This window comes from Mustela nigripes, chromosome 1 (genome assembly GCF_022355385.1).
Source record: "Mustela nigripes isolate SB6536 chromosome 1, MUSNIG.SB6536, whole genome shotgun sequence".
Lineage (NCBI taxonomy): Eukaryota > Metazoa > Chordata > Mammalia > Carnivora > Mustelidae > Mustela > Mustela nigripes.
The window spans coordinates 11243471-11260507 of NC_081557.1; the positions used below are offsets into that span (position 1 = coordinate 11243471).

Below are 17037 nucleotides of genomic sequence, written 5' to 3' on the forward strand. Positions count from 1 at the left end.
ATATATTCATTTGAGAGAGAGACAGAGAGAGCACAAGCAGGGGGAGGGGCAGAAGGAGACTCCCTGCTGACCTGGGAGCCTGATATGGGGCTCGATCCCAGGAACTGGAGATCATCTCCTGAGCTGAAGGCAGATGCTTAACCATCTGAGCCACCCAGGTGCCCCATAAATCACTATTTTAAACTTAGAACTTGCTAAGTAAGAAGTAATTCCTGACTACAAAAAGGTAATGAGGGAACTTTTTTTGGTGTGATGGGAATGTTCTACATCTTGATTGTGAAGGTGGTTACACAGTTGTGTACATTTGTCAAAACTCACTGCATTATACACTTAAAATTGCTGAATTGACATAGCCTTCCATGAAGGCTCTTTCTGAAAAGCCGAGGGTGAGAGGAACAGCAGAGCAATACAGTCTGACTCTGAAACACCACTTAATGGCTGTGAAAGGAAACCCCTGCTGATTGTTTCTGGAATTTTAGGGAGCCATGTGAGGGAAATAGTAGAACTTGCTGTTTCCTAAGGCTGCTGCATTTTCAAAAGGCTTAGAGCTACAAGAAGACAAGAAGGTGGTGAAGGATAAACCACCCATCCGCTTTCTACTTAAGCTGGTCTTTGTCTCATTATTGCAGGTCAAAGGCTGAAATGAGACACACCTGCCGTGGGACCATCAACCTCGCCACGGCCAACATCACCGTGGAGGACTCCTGCAACTTCATCATCTCCAACGGCGGCGCTCAGACCTACCATCTGAAGGCGAGCTCAGAGGTGGAGCGGCAGCGCTGGGTGACGGCCCTGGAACTGGCCAAGGCGAAGGCCGTGAAGATGCTGGCAGAATCGGGTAGGGAGCAGAGAACACCACGTGTGGGGAGCTTCTTGTTTGCGCCTCCTCGGCCATACCTTATTTTATCCCTCACTCTCAGTCCGTTATCACCCATCTGACTGACTCAGGCTTGTCATCATCGTGTGGCATTTCTCCCGGAGTGGTGGCTTTCACCTGTCCGCAGTTCTGCCCTGCGCGGTGTCTGGAGATGTTTCTGTGGTCGTAGCTGAGGGTTGCTGCTCCTGCAGGCATCCGGTGACTAGAGGCTGGGGAGGCCGCACGGGACAGCCCTCACAACGAAGAGTGAACTGGGCCCAAACGTCAGTAGTATCGAGGCTGAGAAGCTCTGTCGTAGAGGTGCAGTGAGTGTCCTTTTGGCTTTTAATGCCATTTGGCTACCTCAAAATTTGGGGGAAGGATTATTTTATTGCTAGGTCCATCTCAAGATCATTACAGGTCACAGTTCGATTCTGTTGTTACTTTTTTTCTTTTTCTCCTGACATTTTTTTACCTAAGTATCTTCTGAGTTGAAACAATCTTTATAGGTTGCCAGAAACCTTATAGGGGATACTGCCCATGAAAAATCTTTAGTTTGCCTTAGTTTCACCAGAAAGAGTGGTGTACACATGTTGTGATATTTCTTCAAGGAAAATGGTCCCCACTTGTTAATAGTTTAAGCACCCTGAGCTTGTCCACTCAGAGCTGACCGGGATGGTCACCTCCTGGCTTTTGTTCACCTCTTGTTTTTCTTATCCATGGTCATTTCCCACACTGTATTTAAAACCTGGTAAACAGTGAAAGGAATATTTACTACATTGTTAGTTTTTTTGGTAACACGTTATATTTTGGATTTAGTCCTGCCTCTCGAGCTAGCAGATAGGGGAGGTCTTTCCTTATTTCTTTTGTTTTGATTTTAGTGCTGATGTTCCAAAGGAAGTGACACTGCTAGGAGAGCATTTTACAGTTGCAGGACTGATAGCGAGAGGTGCAGCATGGCCCTCTGTTTGACCTGCTTCTGGAGGGTTGCTTAATAGAATACCTTACATTGCTTTCAGCGCAGGGGTGGCTTTAGTGTCAGATGAGTTCATCACAAAGTTCCTGAGCTCTCCTTTGGAAAAGGTAAATTAATGAGTCTTTTGGTGATGTGGACATTGCTTACAAAGAGCCAGACTGCATTTCACAACCTATTGCATACAGGGCTCACCTGTCACCCACAGGATGGTGGGTTTGTAGTAATGATCAGCTTGGACTGGATTGGAACCCTCAAGCTTGAGTTACAAGGCTCTATAATTCATTCCCAATCCCAGGAGCCATTTAGCTTCTCCATCCTGTCTTCCAGGGATCATTAGTTCTAAGACTTCAGTGCGCATCAGAATGGCCTGGGCAGCTTATTCAAAATGAAGGTTCAATTTCTGGGGTGGGGCCAGAATGTTGGCACCTTTAATAAGCCCAGTGTTGGGAGGGTGGGGAAATTGAATGTAGATGGACAAAAGGTACAGATTTATATTATAAGATAAATAAATACTGGGGGTGTAACATACGACATGATGACTATAGGTTTTTTTTTTTTTTTTTTAAGAATTTATTTATTTATTTGACAGAGAGCATGAGCACAAGCAGGGGGAGTGGCAGGCAGAGAGAGAGGAAAGCCCCTGCTCCATAGGGAGCCCGATGTGGGGCTCAGACCCAGAACCCTGGGATCATGACCTGAGTAGAAGACAGATGCTTCACTGACTGAGCCACCCAGGTGCCCCCACACGATGACTATAGTTAACGCTGTATGGTATATTTGATAATTGCTGAGAGATTACATCCTAGAAGTTCCCATACAAGGAAGAAAACATTTTTGAGATGATGGAGGCTAACTAAATTTATTGTGGTGATCATTTGTCAGTATATATAAGTCAAATCATTATGCTTTGACAGTGCTGTATGTCAGTGATGACTCAATAAAACTAGAAGGAAAAAGAAAAGCAGGAGCAGAATAAATGTGTCCCAGTGGGAAAAAAAGGAAGAACCAGCCCGGGTGTTTGTGGTACAGGTGGGCTGTGGACCGCATCAGCGCCTAGTCGTCTGGTAGCAGCAAGCTCTCAGTTGGTCCCAACGCCCAGCATGAGGCATGCTGATTTAGTTGGGGACAGAGTTGGTGGGCTTCTGACTCATAGCTCTGGAGTCACGTAACTGGCGTCCCGTGATTCCCCTTTTGGCTGTACAGATGAGTCCGGAGATGAAGAGGCTGTGTCACAGACTGACAAGACGGAGCTGCAGAATACCCTGCGGACGCTGTCCAGCAAAGTGGAGGACCTGAGCACGTGCAATGACCTCATAGCCAAGCACGGCACGGCGCTGCAGCGCTCCCTCAGCGAGCTCGAGTCCCTGCGGCTGCCCGCCGAGAGCAACGAGAAGATCAAGCAGGTCAACGAGCGGGCCACGCTCTTTAGGATAACATCCAATGCCATGATCAATGTGAGTGCTGAGTGCAGCTGGCGCCTGGGTCGCCTTTTTGTTCTTTCCCCCAGAATGTAGTTCTCCCCGTGCGCCGTGCTGGGGAACATTGGAAATGAGAAAGCAGGGAACTGCTCAGGGGACTTAAGTTACATTGTTTGTTTCATGAACGAGACCAGGCTGCACAGTTGGAATGACTTTCCTGCTCTGATCACACAGTCCATGCCAACCTGGGAATTCGTTAGGAGGCCAGGGGCCCAGTCTTCCTTCTGTAGCCAGCAGGACATCTGATGGTGATGTTAGTTGAATTCCTTAACTTCTCTGGGTGGCGGTTTTTGTTTGTTTTTATCTAACCTGATCCGCTGGATCTGAGAGGTCTCCGTGGGTCCTTTCTGTCGTGTGTGAGCTTCAAGTTGGGAGTCTTACCATCCTTTGCTAGTGCGTTCTGGCCTACAGTGTGGTAAGTGGGGGCCGGCCAGGTACTAGTGAGAACTTGATAATACTAGTTAGTCCCATCTGTAGTCCTTGATCCCAGGGGTAATTCTGGGTGATAAGACAGAATATTCAAATTTTGCTTTCAAAAAGAAGGGACCAGTGCTTCTGTTTTATTGTGACTCCAGCCTCAGGTGGCTGTGTGGACTACGTCAGCTGCCTGGATACAGGGCTCCAGGTAAACTTAGAGCATGGCGGGCGTTGGGATGTATTTCAGAAACTGGGTGATAGGTGTGAAATGAATACATGGTTTAAGTAGCGCAGTTTCTCCTCTCCTGGTGACTGATTCTCACCTGGCGGGTTTTTCAGTTAACTTACCAGAGGAACACCAGGGGTTATGTCGTAAGGCAAGTGGAATGGGTATTCTGAGAAAGGGGTTACACTGGTTTTGCCCCTGTCCAATTAAATGGATGAAATTACTCTACGAGGGCCAGATTTTCCCTTGTTCAGGGAGCGATAGTAAGATATCTGCTTAGAACTAGTTTAGTTCACATGACTTCTAGAGATCAAAGGTCTTTTCTTGTGACCAGGGGAACATTTAGTTTTTCTCATTTAAAACCCCTTTGTTACTCAATAGGAAGTTGTGATACCCTTGATTTTCATATCATTTTCTGAAATCTTGAACATTTTCCTTGGTGCTCCGATTCACATACCAGTTGGAAGAGGCTAATTATTTTTGTCCACTTCAGGACTGCAGAAAGGTCAGCTGTCTCCCAGGACCATCCTGCCCATCAGCACGAGTGCTTGTGTTTGTTTCTAATGGCTAATCGTGTGCTCTTGTTCCAAACTGTCTACTTCTTAGTGACGGCATGCCTGTTTTTCAGGTCCTCTTGTGATCAGGAAAATCTCATAAATCGTACAGGTCAATTCACCAGTAGTAAATAAATACACTTTTTAAATGGATCAGGCCACAATAGTCCCCTGACAGTGCGTGTTGCCTCTTATCCCTGTTCCATGCAGGTTTTCTTCCCTTCTGATGTGAAAAATTAGCTAAATCAAACACCTCTTGGGGTGCCTGGGTGGCTCAGTGGGTTAAAGCCTCTGCCTTCAGCTCAGATCATGATCTCAGGGTCTTGGGATCGAGCCCTGCATCGGGCTCTCTGCTCAGCAGGGAGCCTGCTTCCCACCACCCCCCACTTTGCCTGCCTGCCTTTCTGCCTACTTGTGATCTCTGTCTGTCAATTAAATAAATCTTTAAAAAAAAAAAAAAAAAACCTCTTGATAAAAAAAATTCTCATAAAATTGAAACTCAGTTTGGATTTTTCTTTTGAAAAAAAAATGCTCATCTTCATTCCTTGGGGGCAGTTCTTCCTCCCCAAGTTGTAAATGTTCAGAGTTTGGTGTCAAAGGGAATGATCCTTTGGCAATTAGAGGTAAGTTGTGTTTTCATTCTGTTCTCCGCAGTGTACTGCCTATGCCTCCTTCATAGCTGGGTGTTGCTTGAAATGGGTTTTTTATCCTTGTGTTTTTTCCTTGGTATCTTTTCGGTGCTAAGGGCAAGGCCTTAAAATTAACCTGCTAACTTCACATCCCCAAACAGGCAAAGTTTTATCAAAGGAAGAGTACATTTCACTCAATTTCTTGATATGCTTAGGGCATAGCTATTCTTACCACCAAAGTGAATCTAACCTGAGAAATATATTTGATACTATTAGTGTGTCCACTTGCTTATCCAGGAAACATCCGTGAGCACCATCTGTTTTCTAGGCACTGTGCTATGGGATATAAAACAAATGTGGATACGGTCCCTGCCCTCAGGGAGATCATTCTTTAGTGAAAGGACAGAGAAGTGACGGATCATTAGAGTGTGCTAGGCATCATGATAGAAAGGAGCGCAGGCTGCTGTGGTGTATATAAGATATTGGAGGTGTTCAGCTCAGACCAGGAAGATTACAAGATAGAGAAGGTAACTCCTCAACTAAGTTCTGAAAGACCAGAGAGACTCTTCCTATGAAAAAAGGCAATAAAGAGCTTGGGGGCCTCAAGTCCAACTGCTTTGTCTATCTACATAACCTGCTTCCTCTGTGAACACAATTCCTTTTCGGTAAATGGTGATGATACCAGTAGCTGCTCAAAGAATTGTTGAAAGGCTTCTATAGATAATTAATGTAAAGGGTTCAGCGAAGTGCCTGACATATTGCCTTTCATTAAACTCGAGTTATCATCAGTATTCTTAAAAGAAGTGTGGGAGAAGAACTGATCTGGGTATGGATGTGGCTTACACAGAGCCCTTCCCTCCCTCCCAGTCTGAAAACGAATTGACTGTTAGAATAAGGAAGTAGCTAGAGATAAGGCTGGCCAGGGATTAAGTGTGGGGGAGGGGATGGGGTACAGATCCTACTAAATGGGCTTGGTAGAGTGGATTAGAAGGGGATAAGACCGATTTTGATGCAGGCTTAACTATAATAGCTAACGCCTTATTGAATGCTTACGGTGAGCCTCAGATTTCTAAGTGCTTTACAGGTAAAGCGACAACTCTTTGAGACGGTTGCTGTGGTGGTTCTTTGTTTACATATGAGGCACAGATAGGTTAAATAAGTAACTTGCCCCAAATTGCATAGCTAGATCGAGGGATGGAGCTGTGAGTAGAGCCCCAATGATGGAACTCCTCTGAGGGTATACACAGATCCCAGAAATATTAAAGAAGAATCAGTAGGACTTGATAATTGGAAGTGGAGAGAGAAGAAAAATGTAAGAATCAAGGGTGCCTCCTAGTTTTCTGGCTTGGGCAGGGGGAAGGGCCCTGGTACTCTTCTTGGTGTGGAGAACGAATACCAAAGGGAGAGGTAGAGTCAGAAAGGGAACATGGTGTGTTCACTCTGGCACCCTAGGATTTTGAGATTACTTTGAACCGTTGGATAGACAGTTAGATACCCTGTCTGCATGAATGCAGAGCTGGAATTACTGATTTTGTAGACATTAGCCTATAGGCAAAGGTTGAAAACATGGGAGTAGATGTTTTCTGTTTACTTTTTAGTTTTGCCGTAACAGGGAATAGATTTTTAAGCTTGCATTGCTTCCTTCCTTCATTATTTATTAAGCAGACTTTATCAGGCTCCTACAATGTACAAAGCAACTAAGTTAGGAGCTGTATATAAATAAGATATAAATGGTGTATTCAAGTTGCTTGGAATCCACCTGGAGAGACAGAAAATCAGTTACAATGCCACTGTGGATGGTATAAAACAGAAGTGTGTGCAAAGTGCTATGGAAATGCAGAGGAGAGATTGGATGCTTATGAAATCATCACATAAGAAGGAACATTTGCCATAGATCTTAAAGAAGAAAGAGGACTTGGCCAAGTCGAGGAAGTGGGTAGGAAAAGGCATTCCTGGCAAAGCAACTAGCATATGCTTGTGGCAGGCATGCCTGGGAGAGCAGGTCAGTGTGGCCCACTGTCGGGCGTAGGAGCAAGTCCAGCTGCCTGGGGAGGAGGATACGAAGCAGGTGGTGGCCATACCTGAAGGGCCTTTGACGTTCAACCCAATAGTTAGGTTCCCAATGGGGAGCCCGTGAAGGGGGTAATATGAACAGGTCTGTGTTTTGACTGTAGATTCCTTCTTTGATGCCTTATGTAGGCTTCTGGTTTTTAAGGTCAGTTGTTTCTCTTTGTGACCAAAATAAAAACCAGCTGCTTTCCCCCGTCTTGATCTAATTCAGGGCAGATTCCCTTTTCTCAACATCTGAATTCCTCAACTTTAGGTGACCTGTGTGTGGTCAGGAATGTATTGAAAGCAGTTATCCTCTGCTTGTCCTCATCTTTCAGTCAGTAGATTGCTGCTTTTGGTTCAGTTCACACAGTTGGCCTTTGTGACGTTGCCACAAATACCTTGTCTGGGTTTACTGCTCACTTGGCATTTGTTTCATCCTCATGACCAGGAATATGTAAAGGAACCGTGACAGCCATGTCCAGTTTTTTCCCTGGGGCTGACCTTGATTGCATCACGGAGCTGGCTGTCCCTGATACTGTGGAATAAAAATGAGTCTTCCACCGTAATTTGCGAAAGTTCCTAGAATATGGTTACTTAACAGGCTCACAGAGGCCTGAGGGAACTCTCTGACTAGTTGGGTTGAGCATAACTCTTTCTCCATACAGGCCTGCAGAGATTTCCTCATGTTAGCCCAGACCCATAGTAAAAAGTGGCAGAAGTCTCTTCAGTATGAAAGAGACCAGCGTATCCGACTGGAAGAGACCCTGGAACAGCTGGCGAAGCAACACAATCACCTGGAGAGGGCCTTCCGGGGGGCCACGGTGCTGCCGGCGAACACTCCTGGCAGTGCTGGTTCTGGAAAAGGTAAGTCACCTGGCTCTGGGGTGGCCCGTTCACATCGGAGCCAGGTGGTTTTCTGCCGCTGATAGCAGACCTGCAGACTCTCCAGGATCAGGGGTTTCTGTGCCAGGGAATTGGAGCTGTTTACTTCTCCTGCCATGTGTTCCTGTGCGGTAGTCGCAGTGTGGTCAAGATCCTGCTGGGCCGGGTTTTGGTAAATTGAGCCAAAGTAAACGAATGGCCTTCCTTCTCCTTACAGATCAGTGCTGCTCTGGCAAAGGAGACATGAGTGACGAGGATGATGAGAATGAGTTTTTTGATGCTCCTGAGATCATCACCATGCCCGAAAATTTGGGCCACAAGTAAGTTGTCCTTGATTCCTGCCAAAAAGAACACATCCGGCCATCAGAGTCGAGAAATGTTTCAGTGGGACTGTCGTGGTTGTCGGTGTTAACTAAGATCTGGACTCTTTTCCTTAAATGAGTGGAAAACTCTCACCTTTTTTCTATGAGTGAGTTCTCCAGAGATATTTGAATGCATGCATATTCTAATCTAAGTGTTGTTGTTCAGTTACCTGTTACTAACTTCGTGCAGTGTGCTTTGCACTCCACTTTGTAGAGACCTGGCGAAGACCAAACTCTAGTTGTTGATCCTTATTCTAATTCCCGTATGTTTCCCACCTGTGTAGACGTACTGGCAGCAACATCAGCGGAGCCAGCAGTGACATCAGCCTGGATGAACAGGTAACATTCAGTTGGGAGCCATCGGATGGGAGACCTGGGCGTGATTCTCCAGGATTTGCTTGTAAAGCCCTTGTGAGAAACGGAAAATGCCCATTCTTTTTTAAGATGGGGGAAGGGAAGCATATAAATACCGGGTTTTTTGTTCTTTGTGGGTGATTGAATGGCTTTGTTTTGCCCTTAGTACAAGCATCAGCTGGAAGAGACCAAGAAGGAGAAGAGAACTAGAATACCGTACAAGCCGAACTATAGCCTCAATTTATGGAGCATCATGAAGAACTGTATTGGAAAAGAACTCTCGAAGATCCCCATGCCGGTGAGGCTCTTGCATACCTGCGCTCTGCCAGGAGGGCCTCTCGGGCCACAGTGGGAAGAGTGCTCCTGTGACAGCCCCACACACTTGAGAGGCAGTTCGTGTGTGGCGTGGTCTTTGTTACCCTTACCGTCAAAAAGTGTCCCTTAAAATTAGCTGCTTTAATGTAGTCTGTGGATCTGGTGTGTTTCCAGATCACGTCGAATCAGATGCATTTGTTTAATGACGTTTGTGAGCAGATTCCTAAGCTTGACATGCTGGGGGCATGCACAGATAAATGCAACATAGCTTCTGTGTTCAAAAAGCATGTAGTTTAAAGGAGGCAGACATGAAAACAAGGAGAAAATTCTACTCTCTATGGTAGTGTTACGGGAAGTACTAGCCATACGCAGGCTTGGGGAGCACAGAACAAAGACAGTCCGTTCTGTCTGGGAAGATGACGACCATCTCCATGGTGACGTTGGTGTTTGGGCTGACCTCCCTGCCCCTCTTCCTGCCCTCCTCCAGTCTGTCCACACTGTTGCCAAGATGATCTTTTTAAAATCACAAATGTAGTCATGTCACTCCTTAGCCTAAAATCCTTAACTGAATTCCTTCTTTGCTTTGAGGGTGATCCAGATTCCTTAGTGGGCCTGACGCTTCTCCCTTGGACCAGGCTCCATCCACACTGCTGATCTAGTCATTCAGAGTCACGTTCAGGTGTGCTAGAGGCATTTTGGTTTCTCCCCCTCAGGGCATTTGCGCAGACTGCTCTCTCTGCCCAAACTTTCATCAGCTCCCCGTGCACTCGTGCTGTGGCTAATCGCCTTGAGGATTCAGCTACAACATTATGTCTGTTAGCAAGCTTCCACCCATGCATCCAGACAGGGTGAGAAGGCTCTCCCTTGTGTTCCAACAGGTGCCATTGCTCAGTCATTGCACAAGCATTTACTGAGCTGCCTCCTGTCTGCCTGGTGTTATACCCATGTATCAGTTATGTTTGATTTAGGATCAATTTAAAGAAAAAAATCCAAAATCTGTTTGTCTAAACCCAGGGTCAGCAAACTGTGAGCCCCAAGGCTACATCTGGCGGCCATCTATGCAGCCTGCAAGCTAAGAATAGTTTTTATATTTTTAAATATCTCAAAAGAATAAAAAAGAGGATAATATTTCCTGATGTGAAATTTATATAAAATGTAGATGTTAGTGTCCCGTTAAGTTTTATTGGAACACGGTGATGCCTGTTCATGCGTGTATTGTCCGTGGCTGCCTTCATCCTACAGCAGCCGTGTTGAGCAGCTGTGACAGGGGCCATATGGCCGTGTCATATGGGATAGTAAATATTTCGGCTTTGAGGGCCATATACATATTTACGATCTAACCTTTTATTGAAAAAGCTGGTCAACCCCTACCTTAAGCAAATACTAGCCCAAGTCATCCTCCTGTTAAAGTCCAGAAGTAGGGGATCCCGGGCTGGTACCATACTCCACACTGTTGGGACCAGGCTTCTTTCTATCCTGTTGCTCTACTATCTGTGGCCTCGGTTCCTGGTTCTGAAGTGGCTGCTCTAATGGGGCCCATCAGAGTCTCATCCCAGTCAGCAGGAAGAAGGGAAGAGAAGGGTGTGCCCTGCCTGCGAAGAGTACTTCCTGGAAATTGCATGAACTACTTTCACTTCGGTCTCTTTGGCCAGAACTTAGATGGTCACAGGTGGCAGGGAGGACTTCTACCTTCAGGGGCGTGGCTTGCTTAAACATGGGGGTGGGGGGTGTTTCTATTTCTTGCAGAAGAAGGGAAGAATGGAGGGGGGGGGTAGCATACAGAAATACGGAAAGTATTCTCCTCCCCTCTTGGGTCTTACGGACCAGAGTGTGGCTTCTGCTTCTCCACAGACTGCGTTCCTCCTGGGCAGAGACTGTGTCTTACTGCCCTTCCTATCTTTGTTGCTTAGCCAGTGCCTGGCACATGGATACCAGTTAGCAGATGTCGAAGTCATTAATTAACTGGGTCTTAGAAAACAAATGGATTCATAGGTTAAGTGTGTAGGATTTCTGTTAGAAAAGTGTTGACTTCCGGACAAGAAAAGGCCATGGGTTAGCACCCTGGAGACACACGAAATTACTGGTTTACTGGGGGCCTGAAAAGAAGCCTCACTTTTCTGGCGCCTGCAGAAAGTAGTGGGAGGTGGCCTGGAAAGGCGGGTCACTGCAGCCTCAGAAGTGCAGTTCTTGCTTAGAAATAACTTCTGCGTTTAGGTGACCTCTCTGTCTCCTTTACCATTAGTTCCTTGTTGACATTGCCACCAGGGGTGTGCAGTCCTGTACCTGTTTGCCAAAGCTCCAGTCCTTGCCCTTTGCCTGCCCTGTGGGGCGTCACAGGAGAGCTGGTTCCTCCAGGCTGTTTCTCAGGTTCTGTGCCTTGGCAGCTGGCTGCGCTCCACCAGTGCGAGGCACCAGTAGGAGTTGTGGGGGAGGGGGTTGGGGGGGAGAGGAAGGGAGGGACCCTGGCCATGCATTCTCCTGGGCAGTGCTTTGACGGTGGCTGCGTGGCTCTGGTTTCCACTGGACGGGCGCCCTGAGACTTCAGCTGCTGCTGGGTGCCTGTGGCCTCTGGGCCATGGTTCTACCACTTGCTTCTCTTTGTTCCTCCAGCCCCGTGCCCACGGACTCCTGCTGTTGTGATCTCCAAGCTGTCTAAGTGTCTATCAGCTATGTAATGAATTCCCTCCTTTCTTCTGCTTTAAATTTGCAGGTTCATTTGTTTTCCTGTTGGGCCTCTGGCTGATAAAATGACCAATATGAAAATCTGGGCGCCTTTAGAGAAACCGTGGTTCCTGGAACAGTGATTGGGGCCAGGGCTGCGTGTGTGTAAAGAGCAGCGAGGGCTTAAGGATGCACTGATTCCAGGCCCAGGATGTGCCCATATGTCTTGTAGCTATCAGAGGAGCGCATTCTTCATCCCATGTTCCTCAACACTCATGGAAGCATTACTTTGTGCTGCCTGAAATTCTGCCCCTGAGAGATTTTGTCAGCATAGTTTCTAAGTACCTTCTGTAAAAAAGACTCCGAGGATTAGAGCTGTGTTAGTCCATTACCCCTCAGTGTGCATTTTTTCTTTTGCTGTTTTTCTCTAAGTGTCTCTCAGCATCAAGAAGATGGTTTTGGAGTGTGGCGCCCTATTTTAGTTGAGGCAGGTTAGATCCTACTGATGAAGTCCCAGAACCTAAGTCAGGTTCGGTGGGGTGAGGTTCGGAGCTGACGACTAAAGAAAGAATTCTTAAGACATCTTTGGTGCAAAATGGTGGTTTATTAAAGCACGGGGACAGGACCCGTGGGCAGGAAGAGCTGCTGCACCGGGTTGTGAGGAGTGGCTGGTTATATACACAGGAGTTGGGTAGGTGAGGACAAAGGGGTGTCCAGAAGGGCTATTGAGGCAAAGACTACTATCAGGATATTGAAGGCCTGGTTACTATCAAGTAAAGACAATTGAGAGTCTCCTGGTGGAATGTTACATTCCTGCTATCAAGCATCCTTGTTAATGAGATTTAGGTTTAGAAGAAATTTAACTTTATTTACTTTTCCTTCTACTTCCACCTCCTTCGGTTTTTTATGGAGGGGAGGGTGACATTAGGGCTTGAGGAACTGAGTTCTGTGTCTTTGGAAATTGGGCTATTGATAAGGTAACTTCTTTGTTGTAATCTCAAGGACATTTGCAAACCAAGGGAGACTCCTGTCTTGCAGGATTGCGATCTCAGCAAGTTAACTATTTATCATTTTATGGCAGTCAGGGGTGCCTGAGGAATGCTACACATATGGGGGGGAGCGGATGAAGGGGGGGTGCAAGGCGCCAGCTTTTGCTTTGTCCTCAGCCAGCCTCCTGCTCCCTCATCACTACTGCCCAAAAGAGGAGTGGTTGGTTTTTTTTTTTTTTTTCTTAAGATTTTATTTTATTATTTATTTGAGAGAGAGGGAGAAGAGGATGGAGAAACAGACTCCCCACTGGGTGGAAAGCCCAGTGCAGGGCTTCATCCCAGGACCCTGAGATTATGACTGGAGCCAAAGGCAGACATTTAACCAACTGAGGCACCCAGTCCCCCCCCCCCCCGAAAGGGAAGTGTTCTGTTGTTGGTCCAGTGACTCTTTGTTCACTGGGAAATTTTCACAGAGATGCTGGGTATATTTCTCAGAGAAAAAGCAGGCTGTAGCCTGTATTTCATTTTTTAAATGTATACATGCATAGACATAAACATGGCAATATGATGGGTATCTTTGGGTAACGGCATCTCAGGTAAATATTTTTCCTTTTTAAAGTTTGTTGTGGTAAAAAATTACAAGACACTTCACCATTGGAAGGGCAGTAAATATTGGGGTACTATGTGGCTCAGAGGTTGGTGGGTAGAAGGTTGGACAAAAATGCAGAAAAAGAGGTGGGACCACAGGAAAGAGAAGTGTTTTTGTTTTAACTGAAATATTGCTCTAGGCCCGCTCAATCCATAGAAAGGGAATTGTTTTCCTCCTCCCTCTGTTCTTTGGATTCAGAACTCAGGCTAATGATACGCAGGCTTGTTCAGTGAGATTGCTGGATTGTAAAGCTAAAGCTTTGTGGGCTAGCCTGGAAAGCTAACCTGTTTTTATAGTAATTTTTTGAGTAGTAAAGTCATCTTAAATCCCAAACAGTCAGAGATGGGAGATGGAGAGATAATGTCTCTCTTGTTCACTTCTCTCTCTACCCGGTGGGATCAGGCACACATGGGGGCTCAACAGATATTTGTGGAATGCATAAGGGAACAAACGAACGAATGAACATCTCCCCTACAGAAGCACACATAAACTCGCTTCATCCTATGGTTGAGAGCCCTAAGTTGGCTCTGAAACTTGAAAGGCAGAAACACTCGAAGCCCCCAGTCAGCCCCAATCATGAGCACTACTGTCCAGAACACAACTGCCCAGCCTCAGAGAAGAAACCAGATCCTGGCCTAATGTAGAACTGAATCAGTAATTAGCAATTGAGGGGTACTTGGGTGGCTTAGTTAAGTGTCTGCGTTTAGCTCAGGTCATGTTCCCGGGGTCCTGGGATCAAGACCTGCATCGGGCTCCTTGCTCAGTGGGAGTGGGCTTCTCCTTCTCCCTCTGCCCCTCCTCCCGCTCCTGCTCACTCTGTCTCACCCCCCCCCAAAAAAAAATCTTAAAAAAAAAATTAGCAATTGTCTCTTCAAGGAGTAAGAAGCTAAACTTTCGTAATGTTTTCTTTTCACCAGTCAGGACAAGCCTGTACTTAAAATTCACTACCCTTTCTTTTCTTCCTCAAGAATTTTAAATACCTCACTTCATCTCTGGGTATACTTGTGCTAAAATACATTTCTTCTTTTATTCATTCTTTCTATACCTATTTGATGATAGTTTCCTGTGGGTGAGGCATCAATGGCTCTCGGATATGCAGGGATGAACAAAGAGGCACGGTTCCCATCTCAAAGAGCTTGCAGTCAGTGAAGTCAATGAAAACCTTGATTTATACCACTCATTGACATGGACAGTTGACCAGGGAGGGTGCATCGCTTGTAGGTTAGATCTTAGAGCCGGTCTCCTGAGCAAAGGCCTCTTTTCTTCCCAGTGATTTACTTTATCATCTTAACAACCTGATATGTCTCTCTACCTGCAAAAACATTCAACTGTCTCTTATAGATGTGTGGGCAAAGTTTTTAAATCTGTTCTTTTCCTGACAGGTGAACTTTAATGAGCCCTTATCCATGCTTCAGCGCCTTACTGAAGATCTGGAATACCATGAGCTGTTAGACCGAGCTGCAAAATGTGAGAACTCTCTAGAACAGCTCTGTTATGTTGCAGCTTTCACCGTGTCCTCCTACTCCACTACTGTCTTCCGTACCAGCAAGCCATTCAACCCACTCCTTGGGGAGACTTTCGAGCTGGACCGATTAGAGGAGAATGGGTACCGATCCCTCTGTGAGCAGGTAAAGGGGCCTCAGGACTGGGACACATTTGCTTTGAAGAAAGGGATCATTTTGGTTGATACCTCTAGGTGCTACTTTTGCAGAAATTCAGTCCCTTTCATCCCAGACTGGCTTCTTTTCCTTTAGGGGCTTCAACCCTGGAGGCCCTGGTATTCACCTACTGTTGTGGGTATACAAATATCAAGTGTGCATTTTGGGTGTTTATCACCAGTTCACAGGCAGAATCTTTTCCTTCTCCTCTTCCCTGTCTTAATTTGAACCACTGATTTCTCCAAGGTGAGTCATCATCCCCCTGCTGCTGCACACCATGCCGAGTCCAAAAATGGCTGGACGCTGCGTCAGGAAATCAAAATCACCAGCAAGTTCCGAGGCAAATACCTCTCCATCATGCCCCTCGGTAAGGCTGCCATCTGTGTAAGGAGGAAAGATTTTCTGGCTGGAAAGAAGTGGTCACTGCTTTGATAGTCAGGAGACTGGAGGTCTGATTTGGGTACCGAACCTTAACTCGCCAGCTCTGGGCAGGTCATTTCACTTCTCAGCTGTCAAATGAGTGAGGAGGCAGGAGCTTATTTAAGGGTCTGTCCAGTCATCAATGCTTCTTAGTTATATCTAATCTTTAAGTATCATTTTAGAATATAAAATCTGGCATGCTTAAAACTCTTTCTCTTAACCAGTGTTGTTGCCCCCACTACTCTAGCAATCAGCTTCACTCCACAAATCACAACTCCTGTGACCGCAAGGTTAGGTTTCTTGGGCGGTCCTTTCCCCTTTTTTTTTTGTCTCCTTTCTCCCCTCTGTCTTCCGCCACTGGAAAGGTGAGGTATCATTTAGGTAATGGCTGAACTCCAGGTAAGAGGAAGCTTCATTTAAAAGATCTTACTGGATTACAAGTTAATTGTGCACCAACATCAAAAAGATCAGGCCTGGGAATAGGAGTCCTAATATGCAGTATTAGAGAGTCTGTACTTTAGGCGAAATGAGGTTACAAAGTGTCGTAGTGATTCTCGAGGTTCTCTTGAACCGGAGCAGCCACATTTGGCTGTGCGTGTCCAGAAGAGTGAATGCTGAAAAAGATACAAAGCAGACAGAGAGAAGCCGAGTAGCTGCCTAGAGACAGAGCGGTCAGTAATTGCCTGAGCTCCTGGTGGCCTTCCATTTCCTGGTTCTAGTCTGTCATGAGGTGTGGCCTTAGTGCTGGGTTAGAGTCATCTTCTTTAGTAAATTCCCCTTTCCTCTCAGAAATACAAAATGTAGCAAGTATAGAAATGAGAAAGTGTCTAGAAAATAAAAATTAGAAAACAAATGCAGGAGTGTTTGTAATATACTAAAAGGAGAAAAGAAACAGGAGTGTTAGCTCTACCACCTCATGGCTGATAGGCTAAAGACTCTTAGATGAAAAGGTCACTGAGTGGTTTTGGTCTTGATGTTTACTGAGGACCTTAGAAAAGGTTCAGATTGCTAACTGTGTTTGATGCTAACAATTTCAGAAGTATCTGGTTAAGAGTAGTTAAGCTTGGGGTGTTCTAACCTGATGTACAGAACTAGGATGTCAGTGGTCATATTGCAATATGATTTTTACCCATGGAGAAGTTGGAGACCCCCTGAGGATCTCCAAAGGGATGGGTTATTTTTAACTCTAAGAAAGGTTGTATACATTTTAAAAGTAGCAATAGGGGTGCCTAGGTAGCTCAGTCGTTAAGCATCTGCCTTCACTCAGGTCCTGGGTTCGAGCCCGTGTAGAGCTCCCTCCTCAATGGGGAGCCTTCTTCTCTCTCTCCCTTGGTAGCTCCCTCTGCTTGTTCTCTCTCTGACAAATAAATAAATCTTTAAAAATCTTTAAAAAGAAAAGAGTCAAATTTATATACATAGTATTTATTTACTTGTTTTAAGATTTTTATTTTTAAGTAATAATTTAATAAATAATTTTCTCTACACCCAGTGTGGGGCTCAACCTCACACCCAGAGATCAAGAGCTACGTGCTCCCCCAACTGAGCCAGCCGGGGCCCTA

At 45.8% G+C, this 17037-nt stretch overlaps 1 protein-coding gene across 1 annotated transcript in view; it reads left to right on the forward strand.

The window, feature by feature from the left end:
• The window catches only part of OSBP (oxysterol binding protein), a 34133-nt gene that overhangs the window by 4429 nt on the left and 12667 nt on the right, over positions 1-17037 (forward strand). Inside the window, exons 2-9 of the mRNA XM_059404899.1 lie at positions 630-838; positions 3036-3286; positions 7854-8052; positions 8288-8390; positions 8717-8771; positions 8953-9084; positions 14783-15028; positions 15305-15425. Coding sequence (XP_059260882.1) covers positions 630-838; positions 3036-3286; positions 7854-8052; positions 8288-8390; positions 8717-8771; positions 8953-9084; positions 14783-15028; positions 15305-15425 — 1316 coding nt within the window. The remainder of the gene's footprint in view (positions 1-629; positions 839-3035; positions 3287-7853; positions 8053-8287; positions 8391-8716; positions 8772-8952; positions 9085-14782; positions 15029-15304; positions 15426-17037) is intronic.